This window comes from Pongo abelii, chromosome 16 (genome assembly GCF_028885655.2).
Source record: "Pongo abelii isolate AG06213 chromosome 16, NHGRI_mPonAbe1-v2.0_pri, whole genome shotgun sequence".
NCBI lineage: Eukaryota > Metazoa > Chordata > Mammalia > Primates > Hominidae > Pongo > Pongo abelii.
The window spans coordinates 45450155-45475258 of NC_072001.2; the positions used below are offsets into that span (position 1 = coordinate 45450155).

The 25104-nt window shown below is 40.7% G+C and overlaps 1 protein-coding gene across 1 annotated transcript in view; it reads left to right on the plus strand.

Moving 5' to 3' along the window:
- The window catches only part of SNAP23 (synaptosome associated protein 23), a gene marked incomplete at its 5' end in the record, with an annotated part of 37440 nt that extends 20792 nt beyond the window's left edge, over positions 1–16648 (plus strand). The window contains 3 exon segments of the mRNA NM_001134128.1: positions 11824–11982; positions 13247–13391; positions 14990–16648. Coding sequence (NP_001127600.1) covers positions 11824–11982; positions 13247–13391; positions 14990–15055 — 370 coding nt within the window. The 3' untranslated portion in view covers positions 15056–16648.
- Between the last annotated feature and the right edge of the window lie 8456 nt (positions 16649–25104).

The window sequence follows — 25104 nt, forward strand, 5'->3', positions numbered from 1 at the left end:
TGGAATGCAGTGGCGCAGTCTCAGCTCACTGCAACCTCCATCTCCTGGGTTCAAGTGATTTCTCCTGCCTCAGCCTCCCGAGTAGCTGGAACTACAGGCGCATGCCACTACACCCAGCTAATTTTTGTATTTTTAGTAGAGACAGGGTTTCACCATGTTGGCCAGGATGGTCTTGATCTCTTGACCTCATGATCCGCCCGCCTTAGCCTCCTCAAGTGCTGGGATTACCAGTGTGAGCCACCACATCTGGCCTCAAAGTATTCATTTTTAAAGAGGTTCTTAGACATTAGTATTTCATCCAGTTCTCAGCTGGTCTTGTAAACCAACAGTGGTTATATTTTTATATTTTCAGATAAGTGTTTTTATGTAACAACATTTTTGTGCCATTTCTACTATAGAAAGTAGAGATTAATTGCTTGTCAGTCAACTTTAGTGTTTGTTTTGGCCATGAGGAGTTAAGGTTTGACAGTGTTCTTCCTAGTCTTATCCATTGGCTTCCTATTCTAACACAAGTCTGTTGACCTGTTTACACCTTGGTTGACCAACTGAAAGTTTCTATTTTTTGAGACGGAGTCTCGCTCTGTCACCCAGGCTGAAGTGCAGTGGTGTGATCTCGGCTCACTGCAACTTCCACCTCACGGGTTCAAGTGATTCGCCTGCCTCAGCCTCCCAAGTAGCTGGGATTACAAATGTGTGCCACCATACTCGGCTAATTTTTATATTTTTAGTAGAGACAGGGTTTCGCCATGTTGGCCAGGCTGGTCTCAAGCTCCTAACCTCAGGTGATCTGCCCGCCTCTGCCTCCCAAAGTGCTGGGATTACAGGCGTGAGCCACCGCTCCTGGCCAAAAGTTCATATTTTAATAACTATGACTTGTCAATCAGAGTTTAGCAGATTACTTTAAGCAAACAAGTTAAAATGTACAGATTATTTGATACAAACTCTTAGATATGTTTTACAAACATAATTGTACCTTTCTCTTGTGTTCCATGTACCTTCTTGGAAGAGTACAGAAGAGGGGAAGTAGATGAATTTTCTTGAGATCAGATGTTAGGAGAACAAGGAGAAAGAAGTCTCCCCTAAAATCTTAGAGCAAGATCAGCTCTAAGTCACATGTTGATAAACAGGAAGAGCACTGAATTAGACCTAAGATGGTCTAATATCATAGAAAGTGGGAAATGCAGCTACAGAGTATTAATTTTATGTCTCTTTGTGTATCCCAGCCAAGCATAGGCAAGCTTTTCTTGAAGACTGGTGGGAAACAAGGTAGGGTATGGTCCTGAATCAGCATTCTTCAGCCTCTAACCTCAGTAGAACCCTTTCTCAGTGGATCAAGAGAAGGCACTACTTTTTTAGAGATGGCCTCTCCCTCTGTCTCCCGGGCTTGAATGCTGTGGTGCCACCATAGCTCACTGTAGCCTCAAACATCTGGGCTCAAGCGATCCACCCACCTCAGCCTCCCAAGTAGCTAGGATTACAGGTGCGTGCCACCATGCCCAGCTAATTTTTGAAATTCTTTGTAGAGACAGGGGTCTTGCTATGTTGCCCAGGCTTGTTATCAAACTGCTGGCCTGAAGAAATCCTCCCACTTTAGCCTCTCAAAGCACTGGGATTACAGGCTTGAGCCACTGCACCCAACTGGCACTTCTTTCTTTTTTTTTTCTGGCACTTCTTGAGAGATGGAATCAAGGGGCTGCTGTAACAAAACAGTTCCCTGAAGAGAAGAAAGTATTATCTCAGTTAAAGATGTCTGATTGTAATTGCGTTTCTTCCACCTATTTCTTTCTTATACCATTGAGACCTTGGCCAGTATGATATCTCTTATCCTCAGCTCTGTTCCTATCATTCTTGCCTGTGTCTTGATCTTTCTAATCTGCTAGTCTGTGTTTCAGTTAGGCTCATCATATGAATAACCATAACATGAGCTTCTTAAAGGTAGACATGAGATCTTAGTCCTTTGTATAAGACCTAGTCTTCATACCAGCAGTAGTAGTAACAACCCAGGTCAGGTCCAGAGTTCCTTATTTGCTGTTTGGAAAAACTTTTTCTTTTCTTTCTCTCTTTTTTTTTTTTTTTTTTTTTTTCGAGACAGGGTCTCGCTCTGTTACTCAGGCATGGCTCACTACAGCCTCAACCCATCCTCCAGCGTCAGCCTCCTGAGTAGCTGGTATTACAGGCACATGCCACCATACCCAGCTAATTTTGTATCTTTTGTAGAGACAAGGTTTCACCATGTTGGCCAGGCTGGTCTCGAACCCTTGGACTCAGGCAGTCTACCCACCTTGGCCTCCAGAAGTGCTGGGATTGCAGGCATGAGCCATTAAGCCCTGCTGGCCATTCAGAAATCTAAAAAACTCTGAAAGCTAAAGTTTTGTTTTATTTTTGCTGTAATGGTGCCACAACTCATTAGGGTATAAAATGTAACCTGAACTGAAGCTATGTTTAGTCTTTATTACTTGCTGTAAATATTAATTGGTTTCACTACAGAAATACTCTTTTTGAGTCAGGGTCTCACTCTGTCACCCAGGTTGGAGTACAGTGGTATGATCTTGGCTCACTGCAGCCTCGACCTCCTAGGTTCAAGTGATCCCCCCACCTCAGCCTCATGAGTAGCTGGGACTACAGGTGCATGTCACCATGCCTGGTTTGTTTTTAAAAACTTTTGTTTCTTTTTTTTTTTTTTCTCTTTTGAGACAGAGTCTCACTCTGTTGCCCAGGCTAGAGTGCAGTGATGCAATCTCAGTTCACTGCAACCTCTGCCTCCTAGGTTCAACCGATTCTCCTGCCTCAGCCTCCTAAATAGCTGGGATTACTGGTGCCTGCCACCACGCCCAGCTAATTTTTGTATTTTTAATAGAGACGGGGTTTCACCATGTTGGCCAGGCTGGTCTTGAACTCCTGACCTCAGGTGATCCACCTGCCTCGGCCTCCCAAAGTGCTGGGATTACAAGCATGAGCCACCATGCCTGACCCTGTTTCTTTTCTTTTCTTTTTTTTTTTTTTTTTGAGACAGAGTTTTATGTTGTCGCCCAGAATGGAGTGCAGTGGTGCAATCTCAGCTCACTGCTACCTTCGCTTCCTGGGTTCAATCGATTCTCATGCCTCAACCACCCAAGTAGCTGGGATTAGAGGCATGCACCAACACCTTGCTAACTATTGTATTTTTAGTAGAGACGGGGTTTTGCCATGTTGGCCAGGATGGTCTTGAACTCCTGACCTCAAGTGATCCACCCACCTTGGCCTCCCAACGTGCTGGGGTTACAGGCATGAGCCACCACACCTGGACTTTAAAAAGTTTTTGTAGAGATGAGGTCTCACTATGTTGCTCAGGCTGGTCTCAAACTCCTAAGCTCAAGCAATCCTCCCACATTGGCCTTCCAAAGTGTTGGTATTACAGAAATGAGCCACCACGCCCAACGTCACTACAGAAATACTAATGTATTTAATTATGTGGTACTGTCCAAAACATCTTGCCCCCAATGGATTGGGGTAACAGTTGTGGGCCTGTGCATTAATTTAAGGTACTATTCTGAACATGTTAATTTAATCCTTAAACAGTAGCCTTAATATGAGATAGATGTTCTTTATTATTATAATTTTACATCCAGGCTACACTATGTAGTGGAAGAGCTGGATTCAAAACCAGGCAGAACCCTTGCTTTTTTTTTTTTTTTTTTGAGACGGAGTCTTGCTGTATCACCAGGCTGGAGTACAGTGGCATGATCTCAGCTCACTGCAACCCCCGCCTCCCAGGTTCAAGCGATTCTCCTGCCTCAGCCTCTGGAGTAGCTGGGATTACAGGTGTGCACCACCACGCCTGGCTAATTTTTGTATTTTTAGTAGAGCTGAGGTTTCACCATGTTAGTCAGGCTGGTCTGGAACTCCTGACCACGTGATCCACCCACCTTGGCCTCCGAAAGTGCTGGGATTACAGGAGTGAGCCACCGTGCCCAGCCCACAAATCCTTTTTTAAAATCTCATATTTTAGGCAGTAATTGATAAATTGTAATTCTAATTAACAAGAATTTGAAAGGAGACAGATTTAAAATGGGAAGTCTCAGAATAGTAAACTGCTTGATGTCCCAGTTTAAACATTCTTTTTTTTTTATTTTTATTTTTTTGAGATGGAGTCTCGCTCTGTCGCCCAGGCTGGAGTGCAGTGGCGTGATCTCGGCTCACTGCAAGCTCCGCTTCCTGGGTTCACGCCATTCTCCTGCCTCAGCCTCCCAGGTAGCTGGGACTACAGGCGCCCACCACCACGCCCGGCTAATTTTTTGTATTTTTAGTAGAGACGGGGTTTCACCGTGTTAGCCAGGATGGTCTCAATCTCCTGACTTCGTGATCTGCCCGCCTTGGCCTCCCAAAGTGTTGGGATTACAGGCGTGAGCCACCGCGCCTGGCCTTAAACATTCTTAGATAAGGTATTCTTCTGTCTTAACTTGCCTGTTTTATAAAGTCTAACAATGGCACAGAGTTTGAAGACAAATTGGCATTTCTGGACCACTTACTAGAGAAGTTCCAAATTGGCACTATGGGTTTTCTGCTATTCCGATCTTAAGTCATACTGAGATGTAAAAATTCAGCTCTGACTAATTAAAATGAATATTGAATTATATTTCATTCAGTAGTTTAGTGCTTCTTCCATCCTGCTCACTGGAGACACAAATATGAGTAAGGCATACCTCTGGCCCTGCCTGTTTTATTTATCATGACATTATTTTTTATACCTCACATAGTATCGGATATACAGTAGTTACTTGATAAACACTTGTTGATTTGAGTGTCCTTGAGAAACTTGTTGGCTGGTGGGAGAGTTTGACGTGTAAAAAGATTTTTTAAAATTACAATGAAAATATATAAGAAAATAAAATACATAATAGAAGTAATTAAGAGAAATCTTAATCACTAAGAGGAAGGAGTCTCAAAGCAGTCCATTGGTTTTTGCCTTCTCTCATATTGTCTAATTTTAGGAAAGAATATCATCACCGAAAATTCTGAGGAAAAATGAAATGTGCTCTGGTTTAAATAGTTTTCTTATTTTTCTTTTTATCTAGATTCTCAGATGTTGGTTGTTTCTATGAAACCAGGCAGGAAATTGAATGCATTATGTTTTTAAAACTTTAAACCTGCTTCTGTTCTGTTTGACTGGCATTTACTATTTTCTGCATTTCATTCTCTCACCTAATCTCTTCCTTTCTAATCTGCTTACTAAAAATGAAGATTTAACATCAGAAGCCGAGCTCAGTAACTGATCAAAGGGAACTTTAAGATGCAGTCTTGTGGCGCAGTTTGGGCTGCTAACCTGCTATCTAAAGGTGATGCTTCAAATGGCTTTTCTGTGCATGTGCATGGATTTTATGAATGGTGAAAACTGTCTCTAAACCTGTGTGGTGGTGTGTAGTGTAAAGTGAATTTGTTCTTGATGGGTGCTATCTCACAAAAGATGGACTTGACAAAAGGACCTTAATTTATAATACCATCCTTTGACAAGTGTCTCTGATAACTAAGTTTTTGCTAAATAACATTTAAGATTACCAAAATAACAATACTCCTAGAGTTTCTTAAGAAATTTAAAATAGGTTGATCTTTGAGACAGCTGCTGCAGTCTAGTTCTGATAAAAGGTAAGGGAAGTCATGCTAAATGCTTCTCTGTCTTCATAGACTTTGATTTTAGCATCCTGTCTTCCATTAAGTTTCCCTACTTTTTTCTGGTTCTTGAGTCATGATCTCTTCTATTAAAGTTTTGCTTCTAATGATTTGGATTACCCATGATTTAGGCCACTGCCAAATTAAGGAATCAATGCCAGTCTAGTCATCTCAAATCCTATTTGGAACAAGGTGGGATATAAAATTTTAAATGCTACCATATCTGGTATCTTCTTTCCTTAAATAAGGGTTTCCCCTCTACATATGTTATAAACTATTCTATAATTCCTGTTACATCATGTGTTAACTTGCTGTGATTTCATGTTGAATTAATACAGAACTAACTAATCTTAATTTTTCATGGGAGATCAGCTTACTGTTTATTATTGTGTCTGACTCTTTTCTTAAGTTTAAATCTTTATGAGAATTATGAACATGATTAAATGTTAAAAAATTAAGTATTTGATTTCTACCCTTTGTTTCCTTCCTTCCTTTTTTCTTCTTTCCGTAGTTTGACCATCCAAAGCACACACACACTCACATTCACTCTTTATTATTAGTTAATATTTATTTGGTCCCTTTTCTCCTTGATGTGAAATAGTCACAGCTAATATTTAGTTTTATTTTTGCTATTTTTAATTCAGTTAAAACTAATATTGATGCAACCAAAACTAAAAAAAAAAAGAAATTATTGTTTTTGTGCTTATACCTTGATATTTACAGTTTTATGCTTGATAGCAGCTTCCTGAATTGACTAAGGGATATTTCAGATTCTTACTTAAAACTTGCTTTTTTTTTTTTTTTTTTTTGAGACAGAGTCTTGCTCTGTCCCCCAGGCTGGAGTACAGTGGCTCAGTCTCAGCTCACTGCAACCTCCTCCTCCTGGGTTCAAGCGATTCTCCTGCCTCAGCCTCGCGAGTAGCTGGGATTACAAGCGTGCGCCACCACACTCGGCTAATTTTTTGTATTTTTAGTACAGAAGGGGTTTCACCATGTTGGTCAGGCTGGTCTTGAACTCCCGACCTCAAGTAATTCACCCGCCTTGGCCTCCCAAAATGCTGAAATTACAGGCGTGAGCCACACACCCGAAAACTTGCCATTTTTGAATGAGACATTTAAGTGGAAAAAAAAAAAGTTCCAGTTAAAGACTATTAGACCACTCAAAACTAACAGTCAGTTGTAAATCTAAGTTTCTAGGTGGAGTTCTGAACTTCATTAAAATTTACCACAAATTTACTTAGGCATTTTATCATGAAGACTAATTTCTTCCCAGAGGGGCTGTACATTTTATTTTCAAGAGTCCTGTCACAGATTAGAACTATTCTTTCTTACTGTAGACTAAAACAACCTGGTCCTAGTAATCTTTCATGTCACGATATTCCAACTACATTCATCTACCTGTAGATCTCAAAGCTAAGAAATGGTAATGGACCAAAAAGTAAACATGCCAGTTGGTAATCCGTGCACTTACAGGCATGAACTGTTGACTAAGGGTCAGGTTGAAGTTGAAGCCAATGAATAAAAATATTTATCCAGTGATTTACAAAGCAGTTTTATGTCTGTTATCAACAGAACATTTTACAGCTCTGCTAAACATTAAGTATTGTTATTATCCTAGCTTTATGTACAAAGAAAGGGATGCTCTGAAATTGAAGTTTGCTTAAGATTCTGTAGCTTCTGAATGACATGCCTAGGATTGGGATTTAGTTATTTTACTCCAAATGCTGTTACTTTTTTGTTTTTTGTTTTTTGTTTGTTTGTTTGTTTTTAGACAGAGTCTCACTCTTTCGCTCAGGCATGATCTCGGCTCACTGCAACCTCCGCCTTCCGAGTTCAAGTGATTCTCCTGCCTCAGCCTCCCAAGTAGCTAGGATTACAGGCGCCTGCCACTGCGCCTGGCTAATTTTTTGTATTTTTAGTAGAGACGGGGTTTCACTATCTTGGCCAGGCTGGTCTTGAACTCCTGACCTCATGATCCACCCACCTCGGCCTCCCAAAGTGCTGGGATTACAGGTGTGAGCCACCGCGACTGGCTTTTTGTTTTGTTTTGTTTTAATCCTGACATGTCCCTTTGCTTCTTCCAGATTAATTATTTAGTGTTCCAATATATAGACTACTAGAGTCTATAATAGACTACCAGAGTAATCTAAAGTACTCCTCCTAGATCGCTAAATGTCCCACTGACCTTATGTAAAGCAACAACAAACGATTCCCAGGCTTTACCCCATGTGTATTGGAGTAGAATCTTCAGAGTGCAACCTACTATCTATGTGTTCTACAGCAGGGGCCCTCAACGCCCCCAGCCATGGACCACTATTGGTCCATGGCCTGTTAACAGAAACTGGTCCTCATAGCAGGAGGTGAGCATTATTGCCTGAGCTCTGCCTCCTCTCAGATCAGCAGTGGCATTACATTCTCACAAGAGCAAGAGCCCTATTGTGAACTGTGCATGTGAGGGATCTAGTTGTACGTTCCTTATGAGAATCTAACTAATGCCTGATGATCTGAGGTGGAACAATTTCATCCCCAAAGCATCCCCTGGTCCCCATTCATGGAAAAATAGTCTTCCATGAAACTGGTTCTCCAGTGCCAAAAAGGTTGGGGACTGCTGAGGTCGCTCTGATACTCTGTCAAGTTTGGAAGGTATTACCTTTAAAGCATCTAAGACCCTTTGGAAGGAAAGTAAATTAGTTTAAAAACATATTTATATTTGTGAACTTTTTAATTTTATTAACTTAGATAAGCAGCTATCTGACAATGCCTTAAAAACAGGTTCCAACTTGGTGGAGGAAACTCCAGGGTGATAGGAAGTGACAGGATCTTGAGCAACCAAAAGGCATTACCTAGAGTGGACGTGCTGAATGAGACACACTGAACTGTCACACCACCTCTTCATAAACATGCAGAACATACTATAACTGCAAGAAAAACAAGTAGTTTTTTTTCCCATCCCATTTGAAGGTAAACATGCCAACACAATGCAAAGCTGTAAAAAAATTCAAAGTCAGCCAGGCGCAGCGCGGTGGCTCACTCCTGTAATCCCAGCACTTTGGGAGGCCGAGGTGGGTGGATCACGAGGTCAGGAGATCGAGACCATCCTGGCTAACACGGTGAAACCCCATCTCCAAAAAATACAAAAAATTAGCCGGGCGTGGTGGCGGGCGCCTATAGTCCCAGCTATTCAGGAGGCTGAGGCGGGAGAATGGCGTGAACCTGGGATGCGGAGCTTGCAGTGAGCCGAGATCGTGCCACTGCACTCCAGCCTGGGCGACAGAGCGAGACTCCGTCTCAAAAAAAAAAAAAAAAAATTTCAAAGTCAGCTTTTTATGTCTTTTCCCCTTGGTACAGAAAGAACATCTTCAAAGATACAGTCTTTTTTTTTTTTTTTTTTTTTTTTTCGAGATAGAGTCTCACTCTGTCACCAAGGCTGCAGTGCAGCGGCACGATCTGGGCTCACTGCAACCTCCACCTCCCAGGTTCAAGCGATTCTTCTGCCTCTGCCTCCTGAGTTGCGGGGACTGCATTCGAGCGCCACCACACCCAGCTAATTTTTGTATTTTTAGTAGAGACAGGGTTTCACCATGTTGGCCAGGCTGGTCTCGAACTCCTGACTTCATAATCTGCGTGCCTCGGCCTCCCAAAGTGCTGGCATTACAGGTGTGAACCACCGCACCTGGCCAAGATCCAGTCATTTTAAAGACAGCAGAGTTTGATAACCAATCTGATTCTTTGTTTATAGACTATGCTTAAATTAAAAATCATTCACATGATCATTTTTAAACAATTCATTTGCATTTTATGCCCTTATATCTAATTGTGGAAAGAAGAATTCTCATAAGTGTAAAGACTTTTTTCAAATATTGCCTCTTAATGTTGGGAAGGAGGTTGGAATGCATATATATCCCTTAATAGACCAGAACCCAAGGTCATGTCCCAGTCCACTCCTCTTTTTGTGCTGTCAGAAACATAGTATCTCATTAGTTACTTTGGAATTTCAACCCTCTCTCTTGCACCTGTTCCACAATCCGAAATTCTAATAAAAGCCTCACTTCTATTACTTCTGTTAATATTTGTGGTTATTAACTTTCTGATAAACTAATATATTGCTTTTGTTTTATTTACTAGCACTTACTCTGCTCTAGAATTTTGCCTGGGACCTTTCTTATTATTAACAAAGAATACATGTGAATATTTATTTTAAAAATGTATATCCTACCTTGTTCCAAGAAAAATTTAACATGGCTTCTTAATAAATAAATGGGTTAATTAATAAAAATAGCATAGAAACATAATTATGATAACTTAAAGTGGTACCATGAAACACACTTGGAGAACTAGCTCTTCAGTGTTCATAAATTTGCCTTTGCAATGCCTCTCACAAAAAAAAAGTAGTAGTATCCTTTCTGTAATATTAATGATAAAGTCTAAGATTCAATTCTAGGTTTGCCGAAAATGAATCCTCACATGCCTATTAAGAAAGAAGTCACTTTTTTCATAAAATCTCTTCCCTACCTTTTTAATTTTTGCAATTTTAAAACTTCCTTATTAATGTAAAATGTAGAATAAATCAGAGACCAATGTTTGAGCAACATACTATTTCGTTTTTGTTTATAGAAAAGTGAAAACTAAAATTGAATGAAAGCTTGACTTTAGCCAAATAATCAAGAAAAGTTTTGTGTCACTTTTCCGTAACAGCCATTTTTTTTTTCCTGTAATAGCCACTTTTTCTTTCTTTTTAAGACACTTAGACTTATGATTTTTTTTTTTTGAGATGGAGTGTCTCGCTCTGTCGCCCAGGCTGGAGTGCAGTGGTGTGATCTCGGCTCACTGCAACCTCCGCCTCCTGGGTTCAAGCGATTCTCCTGCGTCAGCCTCCCCAGTAGCTGGGATTATAGGCACGTGCTGCCACACCCAGCTAATTTTTGTATTTTTAGTAGAGATGGGGTTTCACCATGTTGCCCAGGCTGGTCTTGAACTCCTGACCTCAGGTGATCCACCCACCCAAAGTGCTGGGATTACCGGTGTGAGCTACTGTGCCCGGCCTTGATCTTTTTTTTTAAGAGGAAACTCTTAAATGAAAAACTCCTACACTACAGGATTTATGAATAACCGCTTGTGTGGTCAAGGTAGTTATTTGTCTGCTGATTGTCCAATTTGGAAATTATTGATGCCTTTCTTTCCTGATGGCTGGTTTGTTTGTAAGAAACCATTGTTTAAAATTTCATGGAAAATTCTAATAAAAACTGATTAGCTGGAACTACGCTGGTTCAAATTCAGTCTTCTTATTTTAAAATTTTATTTATTTATTTATTTTTTTAAGATTAGGTCTCACTCTGTCACCCAGGCTGGAGTGCAGTGGCACTATCATGGCTCACTGCAGCCTCAACCTTCTGGGCTCAAGCAGTCCTCCCACCTCAGCCTCTCAAGTAGTTGGGACCGCAGGCGTGTGCCACCACACCCAGCTAATGTTTGTATTTTTTTATAGAGATGGCATTTTGAGGCAGGGAGCAGTGGCTCACGAGCCTGTAGTCCCAGCACTTTGGGAGGCCGAGGTGGATGGATCACTTGAGGTCAGGAGTTTGAGAGATGGGTTTTTGCCGTGTTGGCCTGGCTGATCTTAAACTCCTGAGCTCAAGCGATCCGCCCGCCTTGGCTTCCCAAATTGCTGGGAGTACAGGCATGAGCCACTGCACCCAGCATCAGTCTTCTTAGTCTGTCATCCCTTGTCAACCTCTGAGATGCCTTCAAGGAACCTCTTAAGGTATCCCTGAACACCTTTTCTAAGGGATCTTTTTTTAAGTAATGTGCATTAACCTCTTTTCTAGATAGTGCTGGATACACTAGGAAGAGAAAAGCAAAACGATAGTGCCAGAGGCTAAGGGAACCTGAAAAATCAAATAGTTGCCTTTTGCTACTTGCTAACAGCCTAATGAAGATTTGGTAGAAGTAGTATTTGGACCTTTTTAAAATTTTTTTTTAGTGTCAGTGGGTTTACATAATTCATCTATTTCCTATTCCATATTGCCATGGAGCATAGTATAGATCATCTAGACTTAGCTGTATGCAGCTTTTCTACTAGAGTTATTAGTGTCATCCTCAAGGTAACAGGCACTAATAATTAGAACTCTCCTTCTTCTTTTTTTTTGGTATCTCCCTACACTCCTGACTCTTATATAGAACAAAGAACTTTGAGTCTGGCAAGGCTTATAAGACAACATGGGGAGATGGTGGAGAAAACTCACCTTGCAATGTAGTATCTAAACAGCCAGGCCTGGTGACAAATGGTCAGCCTCAGCAACCAACGACAGGAGCAGCCAGTGGTGGATACATTAAACGGTATGCCAACTCCTCTTGATACTCCTGTACCTTTCTTAATGAGTGGTTCACTTAGGAGATGAGTTTAGCAGTACATGACCCCTAACTAATAAAACAAATAAAAATTTTATTTATTCCATTTTTAAAATGCATTTAAAAATCTGCCCACTGACAAAATGTGGGTTTTTTTTGTTTGTTTGTTGTTTTGTTTTGAGACAGAGTCTTGTTGTGTTGCCCAGGCTGGAGTGCAGTGGCGCGATCTCAGCTCACTGCAACCTCTGCCTCCCAGGTTCAAGTTATTCTCCTGCCTCAGCCTCCCGAGTAGCTGGGACTACAGGCGTGTGCCACCACGCCCAGCTAATTTTTGTATTTTTAGTAGAGACAGGGTTTCACCCTGTTGACCAGGCTGGTCTTGGACTCCTGACCTCAGGTGATCCACCTGCCTCGGCCTCCCAAAGTGCTGGGATTACAGGTATAAGCTACCACACCTGGACAGACAAAATGTTGACTGTGGTGGTTGACCTTGGGTGATGGAATTAACTTTTCTTTATACTTTTCTGTACTTTCCAAATTATTGAACTAGACATATTTTACTTTTATATATAGAAAAAAATATGTTTTAAAATGTGTCATCTAGAACAAGGGTCAGCTAGATTCCTATAAGAAGATCTGTAATGAGCCAGAGAGTAATATTTCAGACTTTTCAGGCCATACAGTCCCTTGCAATTACTCAACTCTGTTGTAGGGTTAAAGCAGGGCATAAACAATATGTAAACAAATGAGCACAGCTGTGTTTGAATAACACTTGATTTACAAAATCAGATGGTGGCCAGATTTGGTCCTCGGGCCATAGTTTTCCAACCTCTCTTTTAGGGCGGTGTTTCTTTAGATAGACTTAACTGTGCATTAGAACCACTTGAGGGGCTATTAAACTGTAGGTTTCTGGGATGCACTTAAAAGTTTCTGATTGAGTAGGTCTGGAGTGCAGTATGAGAATTAGCATGTTCTCATGTCTAACAGCTTCCCAGGTGATGCTGGGAATTACGCTTTGAGAAACACTGTTTTAGAGTTGTTTCTTTCTTTTCTTACATGGCTTTAAGACACTGCTCTCTTTGATGAGTCTTCCAGTTTTTATTATGGAATGTTTCCTAAGAATGGTAACCTATATTCCTTTGGATCTTATACTTGCTGAGAGTCATTTTGGTTACTTATTTTTGTGAAAAGTAAATCCAGACTTTATTTAAATTCAACAAAACCTATGGAATTAACTGTCTTCTTGTGATAGCATAACTAATGATGCCAGAGAAGATGAAATGGAAGAGAACCTGACTCAAGTGGGCAGTATCCTGGGAAATCTAAAAGACATGGCCCTGAACATAGGCAATGAGATTGATGCTCAAAATCCACAAATAAAACGAATCACAGACAAGGTAAAAGCTTTTTATTGCCACAAGAAAATGAGACACCCAGTTCAGTGTATCAGTAATAGACATCTGTGCTAGATACTGTGGGGGACACGGTAGAATAAGCTCCTGTCCTCATAGGTCTTAGTTCTGATGAGGTGGTGGTTCTAACACATAAAACAAGAGCCAAGTCCTCCCCGTCATGGCAGTTGGTGCATTCTGAAACCAGAGTTTTGGAATGTAGTAGTTTTACTTAAACCTTCACACATGAAGCTTAGTGTCTACTTTAGCTTTTGAGTGTGTTTTTTTCTCTCCCAAATGAGTAAGTTTTATTTTGTTAACTAATTTTTTAATTGAGAATGGGGTCTTGCTCTGTTGCCTAGGGTAGTGCAGTGGTACAATCACAGCTCACTGCAGCCTACCTCCTAGGCTAAAGCATTCCTCCTACATCAGCCTATTTTGTTAACTAAAAATAAATTAAGTTCCTGAATCCTCATCTCATGAAAGAGTCCGTAGGTGAAAATCTGTTCTGCAGAATAGTTCTTATGGAGTGGACACACGAAATAGTCATGTGAGTGAAAGAAAGTTGTGATTTTTTTTTTCCCCCTTAACTTTACATGATATAAAGATAGTGAAAGTGAAATTGTTTTCAGTATTTTGATGTGTCACATGTAAAGTCATACCTTGGCCAGCCATGGTAGCTCACGCCTGTAATCTCAACACTTTGAGAGGCGGAGGCAGGATTGCTTGAGCTCAGGAGTTTGAGACCAGAGCAAGACCTCGACTCTACTAAAAAAATTTAAAAATTGACCAGGCATGGTGGCATGTGCCTGTTGTCCCAGTTACTCGGGAGGCTGAGGCAGAAGGACTGCTTGAGTGTAGGAGTTGAAGGCTGTAGTGAGCTGTGATTGCACCATTGCATTCCAGCCTGGGCAACAGAGTGAGACCCTGTCTCAAAAAGAAAGAAAAAAAAGAAAGCCATACGTGATTAAAATCTCCGTGAACTTTAAAGTTTAGGGTGAGTTTTTAAGCTTGGGTCTCTGTTAAATCACTTTTGATGGATTTAATTAAAACAGTGGTTCACAAGATGCTTTAAATGCTGCAGTCTGGGTTTAGGCTACATTTACCTGTCATTTTAATTCAGATGTTGGTGAGGATGGTAATAGATTCGTTCCAAAGATCTTTGGAAAGGTTATTTCAGTCTCTCCAGGTTAGACTTAGGGTGTCTGAATCCAGATGACATTCTATGATTCAGTTCAGAGGACTCACACAAGGTCCAGATCTTTAACAGAGAAGAGCACTCTTTCATATTTCATTGCATCAAAAAATGCCATTGATTACAGGATGCATCCCAGTTTCAGGCATGTTAAACTATGAAAAAATGTGTTATAGAATTTATGAAATATTGGCAAGGTCTTATATGTTACACCTTTGTCATGTTTATATACCAGGGGTTTTCCAAATGAATTTCATATTCTGTTACTTCTTGCCCAACATGAGTTTTGTAATGTAACTTCACGTGGTTTCTTGGATTTTCTCAGTGTGTCAGTTACTCCAAGTGTAAAAAGTTTAATTTTTGTTAGAGTTACTTACCTTGCAAAGCTGATATCTTTCTTGTTTTTCAGGCCGACACCAACAAAGATCGTATTGATATTGCCAATGCCAGAGCAAAGAAACTTATTGACAGCTAAAGCTACTGCTGTTCTTCTTTATCATTTATTCACTTCCGTAGCTCCTCCTTGAAAGTTATTACCTTTTCAGAGTTTAAATTTTCGGTTCCACGCTCTTCTAATTGGGAGATAATATGGAAGAAGGGCCAGAGCAGTCACAGCCCTCCTCCTTTTTTGTTTTCTGTTGAGGGCCGACTGCTGCTCTGCCTTCCTTCTAGTATTTTCTTTCTCAATTCATACCCTTAGATTGGTTTTCATATGTCATGTATAGTGTTTTCATCATCCTCATATACTTGAGCAGGTTCTTTTGCTTTCAAGATTTGGAAGCATTGCCAAAGACAGCCATGAAGAAGGAAGCTGTAGAGGTGTTTGTTGTTGTTTATTTTTGCTTTTGTGGTAGAGGGTGGGACAAGAGATAAGAGGTTGTTACCTCAGTAAAAACCTTCAGGCCACAAAGCAAAAAGTTGCATAGCCACAGCGAAGATCTAGTTGGATATAGTTTTTGATTTAAATTGCAGTTATAGCCAATTTAGGCTAATGCTTGGTTTTGGAGCTTTTATACACAACGTTTTTGATAGGCATCACAGTTTTGCAACCTCTGCTCCAAAGAGAAAAGTAGAATGAGTTTTCTTTCTTTCTTTCTTTTTTTTTTTTTTTTTTTTGGAGTCAGAGTCTCGCTCTGTTGTCCAGGCTAGAGTGCAATGGCGCGATCTGGGCTCACTGCAACCTCCGCCTCCCTGGTTCAAGCGATTCTCCTGCCTTGCCTCCTGAGTAGCTGGGATTACAGGCATGCACCACCATGCTTGGCTAATTTTTGTATTTTTAGTAGAGACAGGGTTTCACCATGTCAGGCTGGTCTTGAACTCCTGACCTCGTGATCCACCCACCTTGGCCTCCCAAAGTACTGGGATTACAGGCGTGAGCCACCGTGCCCGGCCAAGTTTTCTTAAAGTGAGCTTAATTTCTGAACTCTTAGTGATTCATATATGTACATAAATCTGTGATCCCATTTCTTATTGCACCATTCAGGAACACTTTGTATAAATGAGTGGCTTTTTATTTCATATTATTAGTAGTATCATGGTTTCATTACAGGCCTATTAACCTCATACATTGTCATTAGTCTTTGAAGAAAAAATATGTAAATATATATGTGTAACATGAGAATTTCTCTCTAAAGCAGGGCTTAAAATTTTTTGGAAAAGTTTGACAAAGTATACCACATGAATTCAGATTTACCTCAATGCTAAGAATTATGTTTCGTTAGGAAAAAGGAAAGTCATTTTGACCTCAGGTAAAAAAATAGATTGCTTTGAGCTTTATGTAGCTTTAGACTTTAAAAAGTTAGAATTTATTCTGTTACTAAAAATTATTTGAAAAAATTATGCCTCTGGTTTAATTATTGGTGATTACACACTGTCTTTCTCTTACCCTTGTGTATTGAACTATGTCCATAATCAAGTTGATGTGGATCCTGAAAAGTGTTACGAAAATCTGATTGGTATTTGTCACATTTATTTTAAAATTAGCATCTGAACACTTCAAAGCTGTCAGTGTGTATTGGTTTCACCAATAACCACTGCTTGATCCTTACAATTAAATTTTTTAACTAACTAATGGTATTGTTCTTTCAAATAGGTAACATGTTTCTATGACTGTTATTTGGGGGAAAATAGTTTCATCAGCTCTCATTTAACAAATTAATAAAGCAAAGATCCATACATCAAGAAACACTACAACAGGAAGCTGCCTTTAGCATCTTTCCAGTATTTATTGAAAATATTGATAGGACTTAAACTTACCTTGCTAAAATTTGTTGTGAGGTTCATTTTAATCATTACTAGTCTTACTCACTTGAGCTTAAATACACTAGTGACTGGAAGGGTAATGGTTCTGTGTGAGAACTACAACTCACTGGAGAAGATACAGTTAAGGTGGGAGCTTTCAAAGGCTAAAGAGGAAAATATTTAAATAAAGTGAGATGCAACTACACCCTCTGTAATAGAAATGCTCCTTGTCAAAATGAGTGGTTTGGCAGGTGATGGTAAATATGTAAAGTAAGAAGGTGTAAAACGGAGGATTGTGCTTTATCTAAATGCCTTTCCTAAAACCATTTACTTAAAAAAAAATTTCGGCACTGTTCTGGATAAAGGAAATAGTTCTGAGAATACCAGCATGCTACACTCACAGTATAATTGGTTAGAAGCATGGGCTGAGGCATTTTCTGAATTTTCACTCTAGCTGAAGTGACTGTAAGGTCATTTCTGTCCCTTAATTTGTCTGTAAATGCAGATTAATATAAGCATACCTCAGATACTTAGGGTTCAGTTCTAGACCACTACCATAAAGCTAGTATTGCAATAAAGTGAGACACATGAATTTTTGGTTTCTCAATGCATATAAAAGTTCTGTTTACACTATTCTGTAGTCTATTAAATGTGCAATAGCATTATGTCTTTAAAAAGCAATGTATATACCTTAATTAAAAATACTTTACCATGGGCCAGGCGTGGTGGCTCACGCCTATAATCCTAGCACTTTGGAAGGCCAAGGCGGATGGATCACTTGAGGTCAGGAGTTTGAGACCAGCCTGGCCAACATGGTGAAACCACATCTCTACTAAAAATACAGTTAGCTGGGTGTGGTGGCATGTGCCTGTAATTCCTCTACTGAAGTCTCTTTTTTGTTTGTTTTGTTTTGTTTTTTTGAGATGAAGTCTCGCTCTGTCGTCCAGGCTGGAGTGCAGTGGCGTGATCTGGGCTCACTGCAACCTCCACCTCTTGGGTTCAAGCGATTCTCCTGCCTCAGCTTCCTGAGTAGCTGGTATTACCGGCAGACACCACCGTGCCCAGCTAATTTTTGTATTTTTAGTAGAGACAGGGTTTCACCACATTGGTCAGGCTGGTCTCAAACTCCTGACCTTGTGATCCACCCGCCTCAGCCTCCGAAAGTGCTGGGGTTACAGGCGTGAGCCACCACACCCGGCCTCCTCCACTGAAGTCTTGAAACGCCCAGTCATCCATGAGGGTTGGAATCAACTTCTTCCAAACCCCTGTTAATGTTGGTATCTTGACCTCCTTTCATGAATCATGAATGTCCTTAATGGCATCCTTTCCAGAGGGTTTTCAGTTTACTTTGCCCATATCCATGAGAGGAATCACTACGGCAGCTATACCTTTATGAAATTTATTTCTTAAGCAATAAGACTTGAAAGCTGAAATGACTCTTTGATCCAAGGGCTGTAGAATGGATATGTTAGCAAGCATGAAAACAACACAATATTAATCTTGTACATCTTCATCAGAGCTCTTGGGTGACCATATGCTCTGATGCTCACTATCAATAAGCAGTAAGATTTTGAAAAGAATACTTTTTTTCTGAGCAGTACTTCTCAACAGTGGGTTTAAAATATTCAGTAAATCATGCTGTAAACAGATGTGTTATCATCCAGGTTTCATTGTTCCATTTATAGAGCACAGGTAGAGTAGACTTAGCATGATTCTTAAGGCCTCTATATTTTCAAAATGGTAAATGAGCAGTGCCTTCAGCTTGAAGTCACCAGCTCTATTAGCCTCTAACAAGACAGTCAGCCTGTCTTTTGAAACAAGCTAGGCATTGACTTCTCTCTAGCTATGGGAGTCCTAAACGGTGTCATTTTCCAGTAGAAGGCAGTGTCATCTACATTGAAAAATCTATTGTTTACTGTAACCACCATCATCAATTATCTGGATAACTTGCTGCAGCTTCTCCATCAGCACTTGCTGCTTTATCTTACACTTTTATGTTAACAGATACAGCTTCTTCCCTTAAACCTCATGAACCAACCTCGGCTAACTTCCAACTTTTCTTCTGCAGCTTCCTCACCTCTCAGCCTTTATAGCATTGAAGGGAGTTAGGGCCTTGTGTTTACTGGAGTAGCACTTTTAACTTCCTTCAAGAACTTTTCCTTTGCATTCACCACTTGGTTAACTGGCATAAGAGGCCTAGCCTTTAGCCTGTCTTGGCCTTTTTTTTTTTTTTTGAGGCAGAGTCTTGCTCTGTCGTCGAGGCTGGAGTACAATCTCAGCTCACTGCAGATCTCAGCTCACTGCAACCTCTGTCTCCTGAGTAGCTGGGATTGCAGTTGTGTGCCACCATGTCTGGCTAGTTTTTGTATTTTTAGTAGAGACAGGGTTTTGCCATGTTGGGGAGGCTGGTTCGAACTCCTGACCTCAGGTGATCCGCCCGCCTCGGCCTCCCAAAGTGCAGGGATTACAGGTGTGAGCCAACGTGCCTGGCTATGACTCTTCTTTTCACTTGAACTTAAAGGCCATTGCAGGGCTATATATTGGCCTAATTTCAATATTCTGTCTCAGATTAGGGAGGCCCAAGGAGAGGAGAGTGATAAGGAATGGCTAGTTGTTGGAGCAGTCAGAACACACATTTATCAATTAAGTCTGCCATCTTATGGCTTGGGCAAGAAGACGAGAGCGTTTCTACAAAAAAATTTTAAAATTAGCCAGGTGTGGTGGTGCATATCTGTAGTCCCAGCTACTCAGGAGGCTGAGATGGGATGATCGCTCGAGCCTAGGGGGTTGAGGCTGCAGCGAGCCATGATTGCGCCACTACACTCCAGCATGGGTGACAGAGCGAGACCCTGTCAAAAAAGTTTGCCATCTTATATTGGCATGGTTTGTGGCATCCCAAAACAGTTAAAATAGTACCATCAGTGATCATAGATCACCATAACACATATCATAATAATGAAAAAGTTTGAAATATTGTGAGAATTTTCAAAATGTGAGACAGATGAAGTGAGCACATGCTGTTGGAAAGATGGCACTGATAGACTTGCTCGATGTAGGGTTGCCACAAACTGTCTATTTGTGAAAAAACTTAATGGAGTGCAGTAAAATGAGGTATGCCTATAATTCCTACATAGCATTGTATTGCATAGAGTGGTAACACAGGTAAAGCACTTAGAACAGTTCACAGTTCCTGGCTAATGTAAGAGCTTAATAAGCAATAGCTGCTATTCTCTCTAAAGGGGACCTCTTTCTAGTCAAGCATCTCTGTGAATTTGATGAAAGACAACATAGCCTCTCCCCAGACAAACAGGCACACAAATGCGAATCATGCATAAGTGAGGTCCATAAATGGACGTCTTGAAAGCCCGTCCATGGAACCCAGGTTGAAACTTTCCCACAGCTTCTGCTATAGAGAAAAAAGAGAGGTGAGGCCATAGAAATTAGACTCCATCATGCATTAGAAATGGCTGTTCACTTAAAGCCCTTTCTGATTTTCTCCCATAACATTGTCTGGAAACTTGATTCACTTTTGAAAGGTAGTAAATGGTTAACACAAGCTCTGGAGTCTGACCACCTGGGATCAAATTTTGGTTCATTCATTTACTTCTAGTTGTGTGGCCTTGAGCATAATACTGACCTATAACTAAAGAGGTAAAAAATTGTATTCCCCACTGAGCTTGTTTTTTAATACTAAGCTCCCTCTTCAAGTTTCCAGTCTTATAACCATAATGATCTGTGTCCCCTATAGCCATGCCTATTTTTTTCCTTCAGTTTTAATTCATCTTTTGTTTCTATACTTCAACTCTAAATCTTTCCATTTCATGTGTGGATTATGAGTCTGTCCTTAACTTAAACATCTATGGCCCAGACATCCTGTACTCAGTTGCACTTAGAATTAGCTTTTTAAAGACATACACTCCCAGCTACTTGGGAGGCTGAGGCGGGAGGATCACTTGGGCTCAGGTGTTCAGGACTAGCCTGGCAGCATAGTGAGATCCCATCTCTCTCTCTCTGTGTCTCTCTCTCTCACACACACACACACACGGCCAAGAGGTATGTGAAAAAATTCTCAACATTGCTAATCATCATGGAAATGCAAATAAAACCTACAATGAGATGATCTCATTGCAGTTATCATGGCTATTATCAAAAGCGAGAAAATGCTGGAAAGGATGCTGAGAAAAGGGAACTCATTCCCACTTGGTGGCAATGTGAATGAGTGCAGCCACTATGGAAAACAAATATGGAGGCCTCTCAGAAAACTAAAAATGGAATTACCATACTATCCAGCAATCATACTACTGGGTATTTATTGAAAGGAAAGGAAATCAATATATTAAAGGGATACCTGCACTCCTATGGTTATTGCAGCACTATTCATGATAGCAAAGATAATGGAATCAACCTAAGGGTCCATCAACAGATGAATGGATAAAGAAAATGTTTATATACACAGTGGAATACTATTCAGCCATAAAAAGAATGAAATCCTATTGTTTGCAGTGACATGAATACACTGGAGGTGAATCCAAGGAACTGGAGGTCATTGTGTTAAGTGAAATAATCCAGGCACAGAAAGTCAAATATTGCATGTTCTTCCTCATGTGAGCTAAAAAATTTATTTCATGGAGGTAGAGAGTAGAATGATAGTTACCAGAGGCTGGGTAGGGGGTGTACAGGGTGGGGCGATGAAAGAAGGTAGGTTAATGGGTAGATACAAACATACAGTTAGATAGAAGGAATAAGTTTTAATGCTTGATAGCACAGTAGGGTGACTATACTTAATGTAAATTTCAAAATGGCTAGAAGATTTGAAATGTTCCCAACACAAACAAATGATAAATGTTTGAGATAATAACATAAATATCCTGACTTGATCATTATACATTCTATGCATATCTCAGAATATCACAAGTACCCCATAAATATGAACAAATATATATCAAAAAAATAGTAAAGTGAGAAAGGAAAAGAAAGTAGCTTATCTAAGTGCTGTTTTCTTTAGGTCACTCTTACCAAAACTTTAGGTTATCCCAATTACATTCCTAATCAGATTTTATTTCTCAGATTGATATTCAAGTTTCTCATCTAGTCATTTAAAAATTTATTTTTTCCATAAAGTAAAAGCAAGTTTATTAAAAAAGTAAAGGAATAAAAGAATGGCTACTCCATAGGCAGAGCAGCCTATTTTTTATTATTTTTTTGGAGCCACAATCTCATATTGTTGCCCAGGCTGGCCTCAAACTCCTAGGTTCAAGTGATCCTCCAGCCTCAGGCCTCCTGCATAGCTGCGACTATAGATGCCTGCCTCTGCCTGGCTCCATTTTTTTATCCTTTTAATGTAGTGTCCACTCCAAGCCTTCTATTTCCGTACAACTTGTAAAATTCTACTTTCATGCCTTATAGATGAGATAAATGGCATGATTTACTGAGTGCTTACTCTGTCATGGCCACTATGCTAAGTTTTATATAATTTTTTGCAACATACCTGAGAGGTAGGAGCTATTCCCTATATTTACAAGTGAGACGAAATTGCTCAAATTCATAAAGCTAATAAATGACAGACTCTATATTCAAACCTGGATCTTTCTGACTCCAGGGCCCATAATTTTAATATACTACATTGCCTTCCAAACCAAGCTGTAAAAAATTTGGGTGACTTGGGCCAGATGTGGTGGCTCACACCTGTAATCCCACCACTTTGGGAGGTAAGGCAGGATTGCTTGAGCCCAGGAGTTTGGGGCCAGCCTGGGGACAGGAAGACCCCGTCTCTCTAAAAAATTAAAAATTAGCTGAGTGTGGTGGCAGATAACCTGTAGCTCCAGCTACTCAAGAGGCTGAGGTGGGAGGAGATAGCTTGAGCCTAGGAGATCAAGGCATCTGTGAGCTGTGATCATGCCACAGCACTTCAGCCTGGGCAATAGAGCAAGACCCTGTCTCAAAAAATATATATAGGCTGGGTGTGGGGGCTAACACCTGTAATCCCAGCACTATGGGAAGCCGAGGCAGGGAGATCACCTGAGGCTAGGAGTCTGAGATAAGCCTGGCTAACATAGTGAAACCCCATCTTTACTAAAAATACAAAAATTAGCTGGGCGTGGTGGTGGGCGCCTGTAATCCCAGCCACTTGGGAGGCTGAGGCGGGAGAATTGCTAGAACTCAGGAGGTGGAGGTTGCAGTGAGCCGAGATTGTGCCACTGCATTCCAACCTGGGTGACACAGACAGCCTCTGTCTCAAAAAAAAAAAGTGACTTAAAAGCCAGGCAGTGGCTCACGCCTGTAATCTCAATACTTTGGGAGGCCAAGATGGGAGGATCACTTGAGTCCAGTTTAAGACTAGCCCAGGCAACACAGCAAGATCTGTCGTAAAAAAAAGAAAAAAAAAAAATCAGGTGACTTGGACTAGTGGCCAAATTCAAATCTGGGTCTTTAGACCACAAGCCAGTCTACTTGATTAGCTCATATTTAAATCTAAATCTTGTTTGCTGTAACTTTGGGCATATTACTGTATATAGCCCTTGCCCTCAAAGAGTTAGTCTATCATGAAAGATAAATATAGAATGTGAGAAGTGCTATAGTAACAGATGGGTGAGCAGTTAATTCGGCTTAGACGCAGGAAAGAGGCTTAGACATACAGAATGAGTATATTAATTAAGAGAGGGCAGGCTGGGCACGTTAGTTCACGCCTGTAATCCCAGCATTTTGGGAGGCCAAGGCAGGTGGATCAACTGAGGTCAGGAGTTTGAGACCAGCCTGACCAACATGGTGAAACCCCGTCTCTACTAAAAATACAAAAATTAGCCAGGTATGGTGGCGCCTGCCTGTAATCCCAGCTACTCAGGAGGCTGAGGCAGGAGGATCACTTGAACCCGGGAGGCAGAGGTTGCAGTGAGCCAAGATCACGCCATTGTACTCCAGCGTGGGCAACAGAGTGAGCCTCTGGACAAAAAAAAAAAAGGGCATTCCCAACTGAGTGAACAATACAGTTGGCCCTAAGTATCCATGGGTTCCACATCTGTGGATTCAACTGCAGATCAGAAATATTTGAGGGGGAAAATGCCTCAAAATTCCAAAAAACAAAACCTTAATTTAGCATGCATCAAATACTATGTTGAATCTATGCAGATGAAGTTATGTGTAGGCATATTAGGTATTATAAGTATTCTAGAGATAATTTAAAGTATCAGGAAGATACTATGTCATTTTGTATAAGGGACTTCAGCATCATGGACTTGGTATCCATGGAGGTATTGAAACCAATCCTCCATGGACACTGAGGGACAAGCTGTATAAAGGGAGTCAGAGGAGACTGCACTGTGGGTTTAGACAGAATAATCTAATATGGGTGGGCAGGCAAATGAGAGTGAAGAAAGGGCAATAAGTCTAGGCCCAAGTTGTGAAGAGTGGTAGTTGCAGATTCTGATAAGAGTGTGGATTAAACTCCAATTAATAATTAAATGGGAACATTTAAACTGTTAAATGTATAAGTTCTGGCCAGGCGTGGTGGCTCACGCCTGTAATCCCAGCCCTTTGGGAGACCAAGGTGGGTGGATCACCTGAGGTCAGGAGTTAGAGACTAGCCTGGCCAACATGGTGAAATCCCATCTCTACTAAAAATACAAAAAATTAGCAGGGCGTGGTGGTGTGCGCCTGTAGTACCAGCTACTCAGGAGGCTGAGGCAGGAGAATTGCTTGAACCTGGGAGGCAGAGGTTGCAATGAGCCGAGATCGCACCACTGCACTCCAAGCCTGGGTGACGGAGTGAGACTCCGTCTCAAAAAAAAAAAAAAAAATGTATAAGTTCTGATTTATTAGATGAGAAGTACTGATAAAACACTTACAGAAATGTTAATTGTTCAGTAGATCAATAAGATTAATAAACTAAACATTAAAATTTAGAAAAAACAAAACTCCTCAACTGATATGGATAAACTAGTACCCCTTTCAAAGTGAGAAACAGAAAATGACATATGGGAGGCTGGGTGTGTTGGCTCCCACCTGTAATCCCAGCACTTTGGGAGGCCGAGGTGGGTGGATCACCTGGGGCCAGGAGTTCAAGACCAGTCTGGCCAACACGGTGAAACCCTGTCTCTACTAAAAATACAAAAATGAGCTGGGTGTGGTGGTGCATGCCTGTAATCCCAATTACTCAGGAGAATGAGGCACGAGAATCAGTTGAACCTGGGAGGTGGAGGTTGCAGTGAGCCAAGATAGTGCCACTGTGCTCCAGCCTGGAATGAAATTCTGTCTCAAAAAAGAAAGTAACATATGGGAAAAAGAGTA